This window comes from Megalobrama amblycephala, linkage group LG13 (genome assembly GCF_018812025.1).
Source record: "Megalobrama amblycephala isolate DHTTF-2021 linkage group LG13, ASM1881202v1, whole genome shotgun sequence".
NCBI classification, from domain to species: domain Eukaryota; kingdom Metazoa; phylum Chordata; class Actinopteri; order Cypriniformes; family Xenocyprididae; genus Megalobrama; species Megalobrama amblycephala.
In genome coordinates, this window is record NC_063056.1 from 14,229,434 (window position 1) to 14,250,564 (window position 21,131).

At 36.7% G+C, this 21,131-nt stretch overlaps 1 protein-coding gene across 3 annotated transcripts in view; it reads left to right on the forward strand.

Annotated features, from left to right (window-relative positions):
* Positions 1 to 20,532, forward strand: part of zyx (zyxin) — a 28,823-nt gene extending 8,291 nt beyond the window's left edge. For all 3 annotated transcript variants that reach the window (XM_048152322.1, XM_048152323.1, XM_048152320.1), the window contains exons 2-10: positions 7,765 to 7,990; positions 9,088 to 9,341; positions 12,885 to 12,980; positions 13,675 to 14,238; positions 15,919 to 16,039; positions 17,368 to 17,537; positions 17,728 to 17,906; positions 19,664 to 19,784; positions 19,882 to 20,532. In XM_048152322.1, the coding sequence (XP_048008279.1) occupies positions 7,771 to 7,990; positions 9,088 to 9,341; positions 12,885 to 12,980; positions 13,675 to 14,238; positions 15,919 to 16,039; positions 17,368 to 17,537; positions 17,728 to 17,906; positions 19,664 to 19,784; positions 19,882 to 19,995 (1,839 nt within the window). In that variant the 5' untranslated portion in view covers positions 7,765 to 7,770 and the 3' untranslated portion in view covers positions 19,996 to 20,532. The remainder of the gene's footprint in view (positions 1 to 7,764; positions 7,991 to 9,087; positions 9,342 to 12,884; positions 12,981 to 13,674; positions 14,239 to 15,918; positions 16,040 to 17,367; positions 17,538 to 17,727; positions 17,907 to 19,663; positions 19,785 to 19,881) is intronic.
* Positions 20,533 to 21,131: the final 599 nt, after the last annotated feature.

The following is a 21,131-nucleotide window of genomic DNA, read 5'->3' on the forward strand; positions in this document are numbered from 1 at the left end:
AAAGTATTCTCAATGCTTCATAATATTAAGGTTGAACCACTGTAGTCACATTGACTATTTTAACGATGTCTTTACTACTTTTCTGGATGTTGAATGTGGTGCTAATTTCGTTGCTTTCTATGGGAGATAAAAACCATCTCGGATTTCATCAAAAATATCTTAATTTATGTTCTGAAGATGAACGAAGGTCTTAAGGGTGTGGAACGACATGAGGGTGAGTAATTCAAGACAGAATTTTCATTTTTGGGTGAACTAACCCTTTAAGTGTCTTTAAGACACAGAAGAACTATAACGATAATGATAGTTCACACCAAGAACAATAACTATAAAGATAACTATAAGAATCAGTGTCCACACCAAAGCACAATTAAGTTTTGTTTATTATAAGCACGTGTTGCTTTTATGTCATTTGCCACTTTAAATGCTTTTTTTTTTTTCTTAATCATTCATCTGTTGGAAAAAATTGTATAGTCTTGATTTAAACTTATAGCAGAAACGCAATCAATATGATGTTAAAGCAGAACTAAGTAACTTTTTTTACCTTCATAAATAGTTTTCTAAGTCCTTACGATGGTTGACTTGTAGTGGTGTGTTTGTGGCGTGCACTAACCCCCTCTGGCACATCTATGCCAAAAAACGGCACTTGCAAGTTGAGCTTCGCCGACCCGACACAATCTCGCCTCATGTTCACGTTCACGCGAGAGTGACAAAATGCTTTACGGTAATTCAAAAACAATGTATTATGACTTTATAAGACAATTTAGAAAATTACCCACCTCCATCGAGATTTCTTGCACTATATTTGCAAAACTACTGTGCTGGTGAGTGTTGTAGTCGTTGTAGTCCAGAGCTGCGCTTGGAGTATTTATGACAGCGTGATTCACTGAAGCAACCTGTAGGGGGAGCTTCGCAAATCTTACTGAGTTCCGCTTTAATGTGTATTGTCCCATATGCATATAAACATGCAATTAATAATTGTAATAAATGTAAAATTTAAATTTGTTAATGTAATATATGTAATACTTATTTAATAATTATTTACTGTAATTTAATCGTGAGTCAAAACTCACAAAATTACTGAAGCATTTTCACAGAAATTATTTTTTATTTTTTAATACATTTTCTATAATTATACTAAAAATACTGTATGAAGATAAATATTGTATGTTAACAGTGTATTTTATATTAAATAAAAATTTATTTAAAGATTTGGTAAGTCATATTTCTATATTTGAATTCAACCCAAACAAACCCACCCCTCTCTTAATTGCTCCGCCTCCAATCCTAACCACCCTGCTCCGAGTTGGTCTCGAACCCCGATCGCTGCTGACAGGTGAGGTCAGGGCACTAACAATGGCGCTAAACATCGCATTCTCTAGCGGTCATCAGTGCGCAGTGGTCTACCTGCACAGCTCTCACTATCTGGCCACTGTTACACATGCAATGCGAGTAGATGTCTGTTTATCACAGCTGATGCGCAACAAAATAATGCTTCATGAAAAATAAAGTGCAGATGAACGACAAGGAAGCACAAAAAATGAATGTATAGTACACAAGAGTATATACAAACAAGAGTTTGTTGTTAGTCGCCAACAGCACAGCATCTCCAGACAATCAATGACATTCAAACCCAGTGTTACTCATGTGTGAAGCGGAATCGAAGCAGCCTCCGTGTCTGTTTTCAGGTTTTCCCGCTTGGCTCTCTCCAGCGCTGGAACGCTTTTCTAATATTAACGCGGGTCCTAAAGCGCTTGCCCAGTCATAAACCTTCATTCCAGTGATATTTTTTTTGAGCTCTTTTGTATTTTGTCTCAGCTCTCGTTCTGCTGTCTTTCTTCAAATCTCCCTCTTGCTCGTTCTCTCTCCTCGACCATCATATGTCCCCTAATGATGATTGGCTAAACGTTTGTTGTTGGTGTCGGCCCGACTAACTTGCAAACAGTGTTTTGAGAAATGGCTTACCCCACCTTTAATGTTCTTTCTTTGTCCTTTTAGTAAAAAATCATTGTGGAAAATGATTTTTAGGCTTAGTCTTTTGTAAAGTAGATTTTTGAAAAGGCCTAATTTGAACTAAAGGAAATCAGGAATAAAGGAATGAATCTTTTTTCCGAACATGCGCTGATTGTCATAGAAGGATGGATGGTTGTACCAACACCAAAGCTAACAGAAGATGTGGCCAGCTTGTGGGCCTCTTGTTCTGTTTGCTTGAAAGGGAACTCAGAATTAAGGATGTGATCATCTTTTCCATTTTGCTGCAGAGGGCACTCTTAAAAGTAAGTCATTGCTGTTTGTTTTGAGTATCAATGTCACGTGTGCTCTGCTGAAGATCGGTTACTGGAACAGCTCAATGGAACGTTTCATGCAAGTTTATTGTAAGTACCCACAAGCTTGTATTGATCTGGAGATGGGGACCATGAGGAGAATAAATCATCTTTTGAACCTCAAGGTTTATGGCTTGTTTTCTGTCCTTTTGTGAATATTTCATTAGAGCATGCACCTCTGCATTATTAAACTCTACATCTGAACCAGAGGAGAAAGGTGAAGAATTTGCACTTTACATGTCACTGCCTCTCATGGCACACTCAGAACTGGGAACTAAAAATACTTAGCCTCTCTTTTTTTGGCCTTAAATTGTGCTTCCACTTATGGTTATGCAGAATCCGCTAAGAGCTTCAAAGCATCTTTAACTGTTAGCATCTTAAAGGTAGGGCAGAAGGGATCTTTACCACTTGTCTGGCGTTTAGGGAATATTTGTGTGAACTGGAGCTCTTCTGCTCATGCAAGAACATGGAATCTGCTGGAGTTTGTGGTTGTGGTTATGTGTGGGCCTCAACTGCTAAACGATTCACAATTACTCCTCTTGATAAAATCATTCACCTTCGTAGATTTGTATGGCTGCTTTGCAGTCTTTACACTTGTTTTGTATGTGACAAAGAAATTGAGTTGGATGTGGCCCAAACAAGGTGAAGAGGAACTTGCTATTAAGGGGTGTTTGTTTGTTGGATGGCACAGCATGAAGTGTTAACAGTTATTTATGGATGCTTAGAAATGTGGCTTCAGTAATGTAGCATTCAATTTATGTGCGGTCAAAATTGTGTATATCAACATTTTTACAATGTCTTTGAATGTGGCTCATTTTAGCAGAATTTACAGTCAGAACTATGGCTGCATGATTAATTGAAAGAAATCCAAAATCAGGATATGGCTTTGTGTGACTATCAAATCACAAAGGGTGTGGTTTAATTAAATATGTGCTGTGTGTTTCAGAGTGAAGCACATCACTAGCTGTTTCCATTCACCTATTTTTATGTGCATTTTGGGATTGCATAAAAAAACGCTGGATTGAAATGCCAAGATGCGCATAAATTCTAAAAAAAACATAGGCGCATACATTTATGCATTACGAAAACATGCGCATAAACTACGATGGAAACACTTGATATCTTGATGTGCATAAAAAAAGACGTGACAGTGGGATGGCATAACTGGACCAATTGGATCTTGTTGCACAGAAACTGAACTGAAATGCTGTTTTGGTCATTCTGTAATGCCCGAGCAAAGCCTGTCGTTAAAGTGGTCCGGTACCAGGTGCTTCACCATCTGAATGCAAGATAACATGACAGCGTTTATTGCGTTTCGTCTGAGCGCTCTGAGACCCAAATAATTTATTATATACAAAAATGTATTAAATACATTGGCTTCTACTGCAGCAACTTCCATTTTTCTTAGTGATATTTAGTGCCAGTTTTTCAGGAAGTGACGATTTTGTTGTCTTTCCATAAATCTTGCAGCCCTAGTCAGAACTATTGGTAAGTTGTGTCAGATATTTTATATATAAAAAAATAAAATAAATAAAATGTAGGGTGACTCTGTCCATCATTTGTTGATTTAAATGGAGGCAGATCAACAGAATGCAGATTAGATTTTAGGGCTGCCAAAGTTATCGTTAACTTTAGAAATTAATTGAATCTTTAATTTAGTAATTGAATGTTTATCAATTGGTTTTATTCATTCAAGGCAGGATGGTAAAATCATGAGATTAATCATTAATCATATTTATAATTTATAATATTTTGCAGACTCATTCATACTGTACTACAAGTTCTACTAATTTTTACATAACTTTTTGGATGATTTAATTTGACTATTTTCTTTAATTTCTCTTATTCTTGTACTACAGAGCACATTTCAAGTGAGAATTTGTCAGTTCATTTTGAGATGCTGAACTGAAACAATGTGAATGAGAAAGGACTGGCAATGACATGCATTGCATGTTTCTTTCCTACCTGATTTAGTATAACATGATTCGACAGGAAAGAATATAATTAGGATAGAGTAACAAAAATGTGGCTCCAATTAGTAAAGCTAGAAATGAAAGATGTTCCTTTGTCATGAAATCCATGTATACATCATCTGCCTCAGAAAGCAACAGTGGGTTGAAGTAGAGAGAGCTAATTGGCAAGGACAGACCAGGCTACATTTGATGCCTTTAAAGTGTTTGCCATCATCCGTAATTCATAGTTTCAAAGTAGGAGTCTTATGGTTCACTGGCTGTATTACGAGAACTATAGAGGGAAAAAAAAGTTATGACTTAGTCATAGGGTCAAATGAGACTTGGCTCAGCTGCAGCTGCAGCAGGAGGAGGGAAATGAGGTAATGCCGTCATTTTTAATGGCAAACATGCTTGAGGTAAATATTTGCACATAGCTCATGCCATGAGAGCACTTCTGCGGTATATCACATCCACATGTCTCGAGCACTTTTAACTGTTTCTAGAAGAAGCTCAGTTGACTGTACCCTGAGGCCTCGTAATGGGAAAGTCATGGTATGACTTCAGCCCTGATAACCTCGGTTTGGAGAGCTTGCTTGTGTGCACGCAAAATCAAAACAGAAATTATATCCTCCAACAAGAGAACATTGTATCTTTGTACTGTGTCTGACCTTCTGTGTTCTGCTGAGTCCTGTTAGTACATAATTTTAAGGGGTCCTGTTATGACGAATTGGATTTTCCTTGATCTTTAGACAATTTCTTTTTTTGAAAGCGTATCGCAACTTTCAGAACGCAAAACATCTTTCGAAACTAAGCTGCAAAAATGACTCGTTCTCAACTTCGCAACTTTGTCATGTCATACTGATGAATTCATGAACACGATGATTCAAAGTTGCATGTCTGTGATACCTGTTGTGTCATCAGAAACTTTATGCTTCTATTCACAGTGAGATAACATGAACGCAGGATTGATTAGCGTTGTCAAAAAATTTCAGTAGTCTGTACAAATACCAGTAAAATTTCATGGTTCTCTATATCAATTCCCGTACCTGAGCTCTGCACTCTTGCGAAAACACGCTATAATCGAAAACTCTACACAAACAACTATTGGTTTAAAGTCACAATGAATCAGAAGTAGTGTCAGATCTTTTCTTTCTTATTGGTTCATACATTTGAGTGAAATGGATTATTGAAAAAGAAATATATGTAAGGTGGGACTTGGTTCTATCCATGGGTTGTTGTTTGCAAATTGTTTTTACAAAATGAGATTTTATGGCTGCCAAAGTTAAGTCTTTAGATATTAATTGAACGTTTAATGTAATAAAACAATGCTATAATAAAAACACACCACACAAAGAATCTCATATATATCATAAACACTTTTACACTGTTGGTTATAATGAAAGGGTTTATGGGCGTGGTCAGCTAATCGAAAGCTCAGTCGTATTGAGTGGATTCTGACTAACCTAACCTCTGGTTGGTCATTGCGTTCACATGATCAACAGACGTGTCTGCAATTGGCTACAAAGCTCAACGCTTCAAAAAACACATTGTAAATAGAAACCTCTGATGCTCTTCAAGGAGTGCTCGGACAAATGCACGAAAGCAGCACCTATCTGCGGATACTGAATAGAGTCGGTACTCAGTACTAGTACTGCAGAAAGGCTATTATTGTTTTTTATACAAAAGTACCATTACTTTTGACAGCACTAGATAGATACTATTATTCATAAACACCACATAAACTAAGCTAATGAAGTTAAATGTGTAAAATTTGCCAAACTTTGTGCTAATACTGGTTGTGTATATCCTTGTACATTAAATGGTAGGAACTTTTCAGAGTTCCTATAACCAATGGTGGAAGTACCCGCTTTTTGGCACCAGACAAATGGAACTGGAAACAATTTTAGTTCTAGGAACGCCTTTTGGGGGAACTAAATTGGCTCTTACTTCAGAGTATGGTCTAACCCAACACTATAGGAACTACCAGTGGCGGAAGTGTACGTTGATTGGCCGAAAGCATGCAAAAAAACAACAACAAAAAAAGCTTATATATTTACTCCACGATCATAGAAAACATTGATAGATGGATCGACGCCTTAGTCCAGGCACTTCTCAACCTTTACAATAAGGAGGAAATCTAGCACGACTTTGAAGGGACCAAACGAAACATGATGATTATTTATTTCTGCTCAGCTAGCGACGGGCATCAACCACACGGCAAACGCTATCATACTTTTTCATATACCATTTATTTTCTTTAACAGTTCTATCTAATAATGTATAAGAGCGTAAACTAATGAAGATGAAGAATGAGAGTCATTCTCAGCTCTGCAAACTTAGTCCCGCACAGCAACCAGAGCGGCAGGAAGTGACTGCTTAGGCCATTTCCAACTGGTGGTGTGAATGCAACCAGGAAAATGGTCCTAGACTAGGGGAACATTTAGTTCTTGGGAGACTGGTAGCTAGTTCCTATAACTAAGTTCCTATAACTACCTGGTGTGAAATCCCCTATAATTTGCAAAGAGGCTGTTATTGATGGATGGTGCAGTTAAAAATGTATTGCTCATTTTCACATTTGAAGGCTGTGACTGTTTAAATCCAAAGCTTTAGATAAAGGGTGAAAATGCTACAATGATATCATTACAAGTGATGATTTTAATAAAAAAAATGTGTTATCCCTTTAAGAAATGAACAGCTGAAAGCTGATTTCTGAGAGTGAGACTTTTCTCTGGATATGAAACCAAGTTAAACAAGGAGTGGATATGAAACAAGCCAAAATAGACAACATGGAAGTACCTGAGAATGCAATTTACGTAAAAGGAAGTGAAATGCTTTGCATTCAATTCATGAAATTCCCTCTTCCAATATTTTGGTGAAGGATTTCCTTGTTATACCTCACCCAAGTGATGCAAAACAGTTGGGGCAAACATAAGGTACACATAACTTTTTGTTACTGTGCACCGTTTGTAGCTTTTTCATGCTAGTTTACAGAAGTTAAAAAACTTCTCTTAAAACCAGTTATGTTTTTTAGTTATGACAAAATGGGGAACAACATGTATGTATTTACTTCCCTGTAATTTCTGAGATGTTCACCGCATCTTTAATATCACTCGATGGTGATTTTAAACGTCTACCAGCCAGACCAGATGTTATTATATAATACTAAAAATAATAAAGAGAAATTTTCTGCTCATGTTCAGGGTGTTTCAAAGCTGGAGACATGTAGGAGAGGTCTTTCAAATTTAACCCAGATGGTTGACTAACCTACATACAGGTGGGCGGCTCTCTTGAGAAATGATTCTGCATGAACAAAGCGGTTTCAGGCATCAAAGCTACAGACCAACGTTAAGATTTTCCATATGCTATCCACCAACCAAGATCAGTCCTGCTGGTCTTGAATTAGTTTATTTTTTGCATTGGAAATTTTGCAATTCAGAAATAGTAATCTGAACCGTAACACTTCTTTGACTACATAATGTTGTATTTTTCAGATCAAGATGTCTGACTCCAGTAGCGGCAAGCCCCTTGTGGTAACTTCCTCTGTCTCCCTCAAAGTTACCGCTCCTTCTTTCTACAACCAGCCCAAAAAGTTTGCATCCGTCGCCCCTCCAAGGCCTAAAGTACAGATGGCCCCATCACAGCCCTCATCATTTGCAAGCACTGGTGTGATTGGACGAGTTGGAGAGATGCCCCCGCCCCCTTCAGCTGTTTGTGAGGGTAAGGCCATTTCAATGAAAGATGAAGCATGTCGTTTCTAATATGAGACAATATATGATAAAAAACAAGATATGTCTTTCATTTAAAAAAAAAAAAAAAAAACTTTAGAACATGTGGCACATTCTTTAAAATGTATAAATGTTGTTTTATATGGTTTTGTTGTTTTATTGCAATAACCGTAAAAATGTCATAGTGTAGCCATCAAGTAATAATATATTTTCCTTACACCTTTTAATACATGTTAGTGTACACATCTTATTTTTTACAAATTTCATAAATCTATTCATTCAAAAATATTTGAACATTTCAGGGAGTTGAACCACATGTGATTTTACTCTCTAAACTAACCAAGCCTTATCATAAAAATGTGAAATGATTTGATATTTTAAGAGAATTTTTTCTCCTTGACTCGCAGTCATGAGGGTCTACAGGGGTCTTCTCTCTGATATTTCCTGTTTCATGTTTTTTCATCATGTTAGTTACACCACATGGCATTGATTTCAAATGTTAATAAGCAGTGAAGCAGTTGTTAAAACATTTTTTTTTTTCTTTTTTCAAATACAAATGAAATGCAATGAAAAATAAGATTATGCCAAACTAATATCTCAAAATATTTTTGAGGCTATATTTTTCATTATATCACATCACTAGTGGGTCAATGATCCTTCATTAATCATTGAACATGAGGTTCTTTTAAGAAAGCTCACTCTGCTTGTTGTAGCAAATGTAGTAATTCTCTCCTCACCAGAATTACAACATATGCGCTTGGCAACAGAGTGCGTTTTCAGACATGACTGTTAAAGAATTCGCTTTTGTGCCAAGTTTTGAAAGAGTTTTGCAGATAAAGGATTAAACTGAATTGCATTTCTGCCTTTACTGCTATGTGGCATATTCAATATCTGCATTGTCCTTCAAATGCCAGTCCTGATGATTTAAAGAGTTGTTTTTCACATGTGAGAGAAGCAATGTATGCTAATGTATATGCAGATAAGCTATGCTATCATGCTTTGTGTTGAGGTGAGAGAACAATACAGAAAGGGATTTTGTCATTGTGAATTGGTGCGAGTGTAATGAAATTCACTGCCTCCGTTCATTAGACTTCCCGCCCCCTCCTCCTCCTCCGCTGGACGATGCCGAGCTCCCAGCCCCTCCTCCAGAATGCCAAATCACACCCCCTGCATCTGATGCCCTTCCTCCTGCATTCCCAGCCCCGCCCCCAGTTGCAGAAGACCTGCACCTCCCTGCACCTCCCGAGGAGTTTATCTCTGTACCTTCTGCCTCCTTCCCCCCAACCCCACCACCACCACCACCACCTCCTCTCCCTGAGACCGGTGCAGGTGTCAACTCTCAGGTAGGTTACCCAATATTTGATTTCATTTCAATTTGATTTTAATCTTAACGAGTCTTTACATGCCCTTATGTCATTCCCAGCCTTTATAACTTTTTTATTTCTGGTCCTTTAAGCTTTCGCACTACCGACCACAAAAAACTCGAGTTTGACTAACAATGCACTAAAAACGTCACACAAACCAAAAATAAAGGTTAATAATACATCAAATTTATTTAATAATCAGCACTCAAATAAAAACTTTAGATTTGAATTGGACAGTAGGCAGTTTTTATATCAGTTTTATTAATGATGTAATGATGTTTCCACTCCTATTGAAATATAAACATTTAAACAGTGGCTATAATAACTTACTTTCATGACAGATTAATTAAAACATACTTTAAATAATAAAGACATCACTAACAGGTTAAGTATATGTAATATAGTGCATATATTTAGCAAAATGCTCCTCTTGAGTTGGTTTTTTTTTCAGCTAATGAGCTATGGACGTTTAATATAAACTGAGGTAAATGCAACGATATGTGACATTGTTTACAAGCTGTTGTATTGACGTCGTCTTTCCACGGTTGAAACACATGAGACATGATACATTTCAGTAATAGTACTGTTTCTTTCAACATAACTTCTGATATTCATTCATGTTTATTTTGTGCTGTAACTATTAGTAAAGATGATCAGTTAACGTCCGTTTCCGCGCTGTCGGCTACAGCGATCTGTCATCACTGTATTGTTTGAATTTCATCATAAAATTGACAATTTCATATCAAAAGTCCACTCAGCTGACATTTTTACCTGGTGTTATCATCGTTGACGTTGTGCACAAAATAGACAGACAAAAGGTCTGAGAAGTGATCATTAAACATCACTGTTTGGTTAAAGGTGCTAAAGAGGTTCTTTTTGTCGACTGAGTTTTTGAAATGAGCGCATGGGTAAGAACAACCCCCCTCCTTCACAGCTCATTTAGAGGGAACGCCTCCCAAAACTCGTGCACGAGTATCGGAACACGAGTGTTTACCACCGTCATTCGCTGTGTTATTAAGCCGGGCACACATTTAACGACTAGCTAAAACATTCTAAGACTGTGCTCAACATACAGCGATTTGTTTCCTGCTCCTGAAGCAGATTTATATACTTTCACATGGAATTTGAACACCGACTATAATCGCAGACTGAACGCAACTGGCTCTGACTGGACGCGTTTGAGCGCGATCAGACATTAAGTATCAATTTACATTCATAATCGGCCTTACAATCGTTAAGTGTGTGCGCGACCTAAAGCCGTGGATTCATTATGTCGGACTCACTGCAGGTGACTCATAATCTGCAGGTGTCTCCTGACAAAAACATTGCATGCAGCGCCTGTGGAGTGTGGAAAGTTACTGGAACTCGCATGGAACGTCATGGCAGTGATTGACAAGCCAGAGGGCCAATCGTTTACGCGATGATCGCGTAAACGATTGGCTGATGTTTTTAAGGCCCTACCTCGTGCACAGATGATGTATATTAATATTATTACTTTCAGTGCACCTAATAAATAGTCTTTTATCAGTTAAAGACAGTTTCAAGTAATATTGCAAAAATGTATAAAACAAAACATCCTCTTTAGCACCTTTAATGATTTCAATGGTTTTTTTAATTTTTAATTTTTTTCTGATTGAAAGTTTCAGTTGATGAAATTTTGGTGCATCACTAATTCTTACTCTTTATGGGCTGATGTGGCATGCCATATTTTTTAGTCTTCTGTAATTCTAGTGACTCTCTTTGTGTAAATAGAGAAGATGGTTAAGTGGAATTGAGCAGTTTGCTGCAGTAAACTCTTCTGTACTGTGAGACACAGTTATGCGTGCTGTCTGCTGACATGCCCATATAAGCCCTGGCTCTATTTATGGATGTGTTATTGTGGTGAGTGCGATGTAATTGGGCTACATCATCACTCTCACAGGGCCTCGTTCAATCAAACAGACATGCTGTTGCTACTGACAGCAATGAAAATACACTGCATAAACATTTCTTGTGAAATATTTCCTTATTATAGAAGTTTTTACGGATGGACAAAACTCGCTGACCTTTTGCCTTTACTAGTTTACTCATTTGTCTGAAGAAAGCTGTGTGGTGACCTGACCCCGATAAGATGCTTTAGGTAATTGTAACAAGGTTTAAAGTTCAGAGAAAAAGGAGGCCAGAACCAGTGAATGTTCAACGTAATTTTAGTAACCAAAAATGAACAAACAACAAATACAAAAGTAAAGCAGCAGCACCTCATGGACGTCTGCCTCATAAAACATAATAAAACAACAACATAAATAATCCAGGCCTGGTCCTCTCTCGTCCTTCACTGTCATCTTTCCTCCTTTTATCCTCTCGGAGCTCCTCTGTGAGAAAATCTGCTCCCATGGCTCTCGGCCCCGCCCTGAGATTTTATTTTATTTATCTTTTTTGTTTTGGGTTATCGCATAAAAAAACAACACTGGATGGAAACACAAAGATGCGCATAAATTCTAAAAATCTGCATAAAAAACATATGCACTCAATTGAGGCGCTTTTTTTCTCCAATAAGACATGCACATAAACTATGATGGAAACACATTTACAGAATAAATTCCTTGATGCACAACAAAAAACTTTTGATTGGATAAGTGGACTAACAAGTGGACCAATTTCATTACAAAGCATCTCAAATGTTGCTTTGATCATTCTCAAATGCCTGAGCCATCATGAGTCATAAAAATGATTTGGTATAATGACCTCCCAGAACTGTATAACACGATTGCGTTCCCAAACACCAGGCAATCCGCCTCTGAATGCAAGATAACAAGACTGCATTTTTTGCGTTTCAGTTTCGAGCTTTGAGGCACAGGTAATTAATGATATATGAAAAAAATGGCCACAGTGGCATCTCCGATTGCAGCAACTTTCATTTTTATTACAGATATTTTGCGCCAATTTTCCAGGAAGTAACACTTTTGTTCTCTTGAACACATGGCATGGAAATGGTGCTTTATTCACAAATTCGCAACTTTGGATGGAAACTATAGAAAGTGAATGCTGCTTCTTTGAAGATTGTGTAGTGATTGAACAGTGCTGCGGTTTTCTGAGAGCAAGACTGTAATTTGTTTGTCTTTCTCAGCTCTTCCAAATTTCTAAGAGCTTTGTGGATTCATTCACACGCACATTCTGTGCTTTTATTTTCTCATATAATTTGATCAAATTACTTTAACTAGGCATTAATTATAATCTACAAACACTTTTTCCTTTTTTTCTATCTGTTCTTCACATGTTTAATGCTCTTTGGATTGTTTTTCAGCTCTGACCCTGTCATTTTCTGTTTCACATATTCCTTTTTTATTGCTTTGTACTCTATCCCACCCTTTTATTGCCTCACATTTATATACTCTCGCACTCTTTCCAACACTACATCTGATTTCATGGCTGATTCACCCTTTCTTGTCGTTCTCCTCTCCTAAACCACATCCTCTCCAACCTCTCCTCCTGATCTTGTCTCATATTTTTTTCCCTAAATTTCTCTCATTTTGTTCTCCATAGAGGCTGTTCGAGAAACAGACAAGTTTTGACAGGCAGCTGGGCTCTTTGACCGATATGTTATCAGAAATGGAGACTAGTGGACCTTTCAACCCAAAGGTAAACACACAACCTTTAACCTCTGATGTTTTAATCTTGACCTTCATGATTCAGTTAATTTCCCTTTAATTTTTCAACTTTAATGGAATAGTTCTCCCGAAATTAAAATCCTGTCAATATTTACTTACCCTAATGCCATTCCAAGGCTTACTTTCTTTTGAAGAACACAAAAGGAGATGTTTTGACTAATGTTCATGCTGCTCTTTTATTTTTTGGTAGAGCTGCTCTTTTCATTTTTTTGATGACAGATGCCGATATTTTAGGGATTTCTAGGGTGGCCAGTTACACAAAAAAACAGTAAATAACACATTCTTACATTAAGAATAAATAATTTGAAAATTAATCAATATGAAAACACATTTGAACTTGATGCAGACATCCTTCTTGATTCTGTAATCCTTTTATAGTATTTTTCATAAATAAAGTAATTGTTAAAAAAGGAAAGTAAAAATAAATAATAATAAAAAAATAATAATCCACTAATCTTTGGGTGAAATAACCCTTAAACTAAGCATTTTGTTTTATCTCAAGTTCCCATGACTAATAACTGGATAATAGAGGAACAATTATTTTTCACAATCTTAATCTTGCAACATTCTGATTCCACAATTGAGAGATTTTGTAAGACTTTTTTTTAAGTTCCCTTTTCCCCATCTGATGTATGACGTACTTCTGTGTATGTTTGTTTGCTCAGTTGCCAAGCCAGTTTTCATCAGCACCAGCTCCGAAGCCAGTAGCACCACCACCAACCGCCCCTAAGCCGGCCCTTTCCTTTCTGCCCCCTCCTGAGCTGCAGGATCGTCCTCCCCCCGCCCCTTGGGCTGAGGAGCTCCGTGCCCGAACACGGCCGGCCAATCAGAGCACAGCCTCTGCCCCCGCTCCTGTACAGTCATTTGCTAAAGGCCCAGCTGTTGCTCCAAAGACCAACTTCCCTCCCAGTCAGTTGAATTCAACTTTTGGTTCCAAAACGGTTAGCCCTGCACCTTCTGGCGGTGCAAGAGTGTTTAACCATGCCATTAAAACCCCCGCCCAAAGCTCTTTCCCACCACCTCCTCCTGCTGCTCCTCCTGCCCCTGTTGCTCCACCTGCCCCTGTTGCTCCACCAGTGAATATTCCCGCCCCCACACCTGCTTTCAATCACTCTGAAACATCTCCCATTGGCAGTCAGCAGAGCTTTGCTCCGCCTTCTGCTGCTGCACCTAAGAAGTCACCCATCTCATCATTCAGCAGACCAGCAGGAAACACTGTTCCACCAAAGGTGGGTGCGCCTTTGATTATAATGTGATGCAATAATTTAAATAAAGCTAACGTGAGGTAATATAAGGTAACAAGGCAAAAAAATAAATCTTAAAATGAATGCTAATAACTGTGGAAATAAATGTATATTTGGTCCCACTTTATATTAAGTGGCCTTAACTACTATGTACTTACATTTAAATTAATCATTTGATACAATGCACTTATTGTGTACATACATGTTTTTACATTACTTATTTTTTTTAAAACACCTGCATGTAATTACATCTGTAATTAATTTCTGTAATTACATTTATAATTACACTGTTGACCCATCCCTTACACCTTACCCCTACCCTTAAACCTACCCATACCAGCAAACCTATCCCTAACCTTACCCTTATCCCACCTCAATAGCAGCAAAAGTGTTTTGCAATTCAAGATGAACCCAATAAGTATATTGTACTTATTTTTTGATGTAAGTACATAGTAGTTAAGGCCACTTAATATAAAGTGGGACCGTATATTTCCTGACGTAAGACTAGTTTTGTTAAGCTTAAAGGGTTAGTTCACCCAAAACTGAAAATTCTGTCATTAATTACTCGCCCCCATGTCGTTCCAAATCCATATCTTCATTTGTGTTCTGAAGATGAATGAAGGTCTAACGGGTGTGGAACGACATGAGGGCGAGTAATTAATGACAGAATTTTCAATTTTGGGTGAACTAACTCTTTAAGTTTAAGGCTTTAGTTTGGTAAATGAAATGCTGACTTAAATTTAGCTGTTGTCATGACAATCACAGCACATGATATGCTACATCATAAACAAATTTGAAATGGCAAACATTTTGTCAATGTACAAAAGTTCTAAAGTTTGGGGTCAATAAGATTTATTCAGAAAAGACTATTTCAAATAAATGCTTTATTTTATCTATAATAATGTATTATAATTTCCACAAAAAACAAAAACATTAATTTTTTTTTTTCTTCAGCATCAAATCAGCATATTAGAATGATTTCTGAAGGATCGTGTGACACTGAAGACTGGAGTAATGATGCTGAAAATTCAGCTTTGCTATTGCAGAAATACATTATATTTTAAAATATATATAGAATAGAAAACAATTATTTTAAATTGTATTAATATTCCACAATATTACTGTTTTTACTGTAGTTTTTACTACATATTCTGCTTGGTGAGCATAATAGACATCTTTCAAAAACATTTTGAATGGTACAGTAAGTCATAAGATAAATAAAATCATAAATAAAAATAAAGCACACCTAAAGCTTATGCGGAAGTATAGTGTTTATAGCAGGGTTCCTCAAATCCGGTCCTGGAGTTTAGTTCCAACCCTAATCAAACGCCCCTGAACAAGCTAGTCAAGGTCTTCAGAGTTACTAGTAAACTGCAGGACCGTGGCCTGGATTTGAGGAACAATGGTTTATAGTTTTGGGACAGCTTAGGTTTTAGTTTTTGCATATGCATATATTCTGCATGATCTTTTTTACTGTGAGCTGTGTGGAGCAATCGACATAATGCAACATTGTCTGTGCGGATTAAAGGCAGCTATAGATGGTTAAATAGATGTAAGATTTCTAGAGAACAGCCAGTTGAGGTTCATATGCAAATATAAAACTAAAATGTCTCAATGTCTGAGTCATTTCTGGAAAATGGCAAACATATGCTGTTGTTTTTTTAGGTGTCTGGTTCTGGTGGAGCTCCTCTCACTATGAGGGAGGTAGAAGAGCTGGAGAAAATGACTAAGGACTTTATCAAAGACATGGACAAGCATCCTCCTGTGATTACCTCTCCAGCTACAGGTACACAAACACACTATGACCTCATTTACACAAACTTAACTCCACCTAACCTTGTGTACACACTCACACCCTTAAGATTTGATTGGTCTTTTTCATCTGTTCTAATTTCAGTGATTTCATGGTTTTGATGATAATTTAAGCCTTAGTCCCAGACATCCATATGGCTCTTGTTTAACACACAGCAGACAAGCTGCGATAAACACTGACTGTGTAATGGTCCCAGGCTTCTTTTGCTCTTTTTCTGTCTCGCTCTCTCTTTATCTGTCTGTGTAGGTGTTTAGCTCAATGTAGCTTCTCCATCTCAGTTTATTACTCTATTATCAGTGTCTAAACACCAAGGCGCTTCACCTCTCCCGTGTCTGGATCTCTCTGGATGAGTGTTGTAATGATCTCACTCTGTCTTTGTCAGCATTGAGGGTTTTTTTTTTTTTTTTTTTTTTTTTTTTTTTTTAGGTTTCTTAGTAGCTTAGATGTGTGTACAGGTGAAAACTAAAAATACTTTTTGATCAGAAATAAACAGTTTGATTTTGTGTTTTCATGTTCTGTGTTTTATGGTTTATTTTTAAGTCTGATATATTCTTGGTCATAGATTGATTTACTTCTTTATTGTCCGGCTTGTTGTGTTGACCCTTTGTAAAGATGAAAATTTAGCTTTGTTATCACAAGAATAATTACATTTTTAAATTTAATATAGTAGATAGTAGGCATGAGGGTGAGTAATAAATGACATTATTTTCATTTTTGGGTGAAATAACCCTTTAAGTCATTTGAGAGCATAGGGAGATTGACTCGATTACATCATTCGCAGTACTTAAATGGGAGTGAACTGGTGCTAAAGTTATGGTGAGCTTTGCTTGTTGGGATTTTTTGATTGGTGGAGTTTTTTGTAGAATCATGGGTAATGTAGTCTTTCACCAAGAATTTCACTGTTAAAGATGATTGTTTTAAACATATTAAAGCAATGCTGGCTGATGGCTTTAACAAAAGCATATAGCATCAGTTAACCTTGTAGCTCATAGGTCTGTCTTTAAAGGTAAAAGATAAAAATCAGCTCTATATGGCATTATGGCAACAGTTGCTAAGGTAGGATTGGTCAGGATTGCTTTTAAGGTGGGGCTTAGGATCAATTAGTGAGGCTGTGCTGTTGAACTGAGACCTTTTAGAGTACAATAGTACAATCTCTCCAGACTAGTCACCCAATTATCACCCTGGAGACGATCTCTGTGTTTGCTGCTCCATAATGAACTTCTCTTTATCTCATAAATCTCTCATTATCCCCAATCTCTATTTCTCTTTCCTAATAATATAAACACATTTTTTCCTTTCAGAAGTGTGTGGTAAATGTGGAGAAGCTCTATCTAGATCTCAGCCAGCAGTAAGAGCGATGGAGAAACTCTTCCACTCCCATTGTTTCTGCTGCATGACCTGCCAGCGCCCCCTGCAGGGCATGCAGTTCTATGACCACAACGGCACGCCTCAGTGTGAGGACTGCTACATGGTGAGATGGACAGGTTTAGACACGTGAAACTTCAGTCACAGTTTTCATTTTTAGAATTGACACATCACCTTTTTTTGGTATCAGACAAACTTTAATGATAGTCAATGTTATCCATATTACAGATTTTTATGAACATGTGGGCACTTTTTTCCATTGCATTTTCTTACCGGGTGTGATTGTGTGTTTCCAGAGTTCTCTGACTGTGTGTTCTCGCTGTGGGGAGCGGATCACAGATCGCGTCCTGAAGGCGGTGGGCCAGTGTTTCCATTCCCACTGTTTCCGCTGCACTACCTGCAGCTGCACACTGGAGGGCGCTCCATTCATCACCGATGACAACAACAACCCCTACTGTGTCAAAGATTACCATCGGTGAGCCATCACACTAATCACAGACCAATCAAAGCACTCAGTTGTACTGTATATTCTAGAGCATTTTTAACTAATTATCCTAATTATTTTAACTAATTATTAAATAATAATCAGTTATCAGTGTAATGAACAAAAAAGTGGTATTTTATATGGGGATTTCTTCAACTAAGGACACTTTTAGCAATGTAAAATGAAACTTCCTTACAACACAAGTTTCACAGTTAATTTATTTAAAGTGGGGTTAGTTTTGAAATCTTAATTTCAGACACTTTTTGTCTTGCTAAGGCATTTCTTAGTTAGCTTTTTTGGTAACACTTTATTTTACACTGTTCTTCTTACACATTACATGTAGTAACTATGGTAATTACTATAAACTGTGCATAATTGCATGCAACTAACACCAATCCTAACCCTAACCCTATAGTAAGTACATGTAGTTAATTATTATTACTCAGTACTTAAATGTATAATTACACTGCAACACGAACACCTTAAAATAAAGTGTAACCGCTTTTTATGTATCCTAAATACACACAATTAAATAATATTTTCATACTTTTTTTGTAATTTAATAACAGCTTGACTGGAAAATGATGCTCTTTTTTTTTTTCTTTTCTTTTTTTTCACAAGCAATAACATTTTTTTATTTAACATGCTTTTTGCATCCTTGTAAAGTGCATTACTTTTGAGAGAATATTTTGGGGGCAAAATAGTTTTATAAAATAGTTTTATAATTATACATTTAAGTACTGAGTAGTAATAATAATTAACGTATAATTAATGTACTTACTATAGGGTTAGGGTTAGGATGAGGGTTTGGTTAATTGCATGTAATTATGCATAATTTATAGTTATTACTACAGAAACTACATGTAATATCCACAACTTGGGCATTGTTGTAATTTGTATAAAAACTGTATATAAATCATTCCCACAAAAAATATATATCGAAATGGTTTATGAATATTTCACTTTGTGTTATCATGGGTTTGTTTTATTGTTATGTTATGATGAATTTTCATATTTTAAGATTTAAAGTTTGACTAGGATAAGAGAACAAAATCTATACACAAAAATAGAAAAAATAATGTATTGTAAAAGAAATTGTCATATAGCAAAAAAAAAAAGTTTAATAGTATTTTAATAATATCATATATTTTAATAGAAATTAACACTTGAAACATAAAGTTGAATGAAGTTGATATATAAAGTGATAGTAAATTATACAAATGTTATATAATATTAAAAAATGTTGGTAACACTTTAAAATAAGGTTCCACTTTAGTTAACATGAACTAACAATGAACAATAGCCTACTTCTACAGCCTTTATTAATCTTACTTAAAGGGATGGTTCATCCAAAAATGAAAATTCTGTCATCATTTACTCATTCTCAAGTTGTTCTTAACCTGTATGAATTTCTTTCTTCTGCTGAACAGAAACGAACACATTTTTAAGAATATGGGTAACCAAACAATTGGTCAAACAAATCGGGCCCCATTGATTTCCATAGTATTTTTTCCATACTGTTTGGTTACCCATTTTTAATGTTAATTTCAACATTTACTGATGCATTTTTTTAAATCAAAAGCTGTTATTGCACAGTTTATTCACTGTGAACTAACATGAAGTACTGTATTTTTATTAAATAATTATGTAACAAAGATGTAACAAGTGTATTGCTCATTGTTAATACAAATGAGACCTTATTGTCAATGTTTTATCTGACCCTCTCTCCTTCTTTTTCTGTTTCTTAGCCGTTTCTCTCCACTTTGCGTAAGCTGCAATGAGCCGATTGTTCCCGACCCTGGAAGTGAAGAGACCATCAGGGTTGTTGCTTTAGAGAAGAACTTTCACCTGAAGTGCTACCGATGTGAGGTACGAAGACTCTTCCTTTTGTTATCTTTACCTATGTGTTCTAGCCTCCAATTAGAAGAGTCACGTTTTAAAATAAGAAATTGCTCGTTCATTGCAGGATTGCGCTCGTCCTCTTTCCATCGAGGCAGACGCTGATGGCTGCTACCCATTGGATGGCAGAATTCTGTGCATGAAGTGCCACGCCCAACGTGCCAAGCAGGCCAAGCAGTGATTGGTGGAAACTTATTACAAAACCTAAACCAAATTTAAGACACATAATTGGCTCAGCTTTGAAAATGTATGTGTTGTAATTCTCTCTTCTGTTTCACATTCTCATTTTCCTCATGTTTCCTCAGTCAGTTAGCGCCTTTTCTCGACAAAGCTCTGCTGCTTTTTCTGAATGGCCTTATTCAGAGCCCAGCCCATAGCTTGCCCTGTTTGTCCTGGCGTCTTTCTGCTAGGGCCTGATGTGTGCAAGCACAACGTTAGTGCCTCCATGTTGACCGTTACATACGACACAATTTTTACCCCTACGTTATTTGATATGTAAGGTGTCAGAGAAGTGATTTTAGGATTTTTTTTTTTTTTTTTTTTTTTGTGGCTTGAATTTTTACTGTAGTGGCTGACTCTGTGCAGAGGTAATGTACTGCACTGCCGTTTGAACCGCGCAGTTCAGCGAGACGTACAACTCCCAGCATGCCTTTAAAAAAAAAAAAAAAAAAAAAAAACTCAGAACATCCATAAATTGTACCACAGCTGACTACTGAGGCAAGACGTATAGTTTGTATATCCACAGCCATCCATGCACTTTCAATAAGGCTTTTCCGAAACATACATTGTAGTTGATGAGAAGGGCTTTTTGTGAAATTGTAGTCATAACAAATGTAAAATAAGCAAAAACAAAGGCAGGGAAAGTTGCATGCTTTACTTATAGAACTGCTTACCTGTAAATGAACAAAAAAGCACATTGGTTTTGTCCTAAAACATGTCGAACAAAATGTGATGATACAGTTAAGTAAGTTTGCGTTGATCATCATTGCCAGTTTCAGTTCAGTTGTTTTTCATTCCATATATTGCCAGAGGTATTTAGCGATTGCACAATTGGTCGATTTGACAATTAAGTATTTCCAAAGAAAAGAACATCAATCACTGAGCCTTTTGTTAATATTGTAATAAGTCTATGACATCGTAGCTAAAGCTTTTTTAAAAACGTCTGGATTGTGGAGAAGATAGTATTGTCTACACAAGAGCTTCAGAATATCTTTAAAGGGTTAGTTCACCCAAAAATTAAAAATTCTGTCATTTATTACTCACCCTCATGCCGTTCCACACCCGTAAGACCTTTGTTAATCTTCGGAACACAAATTA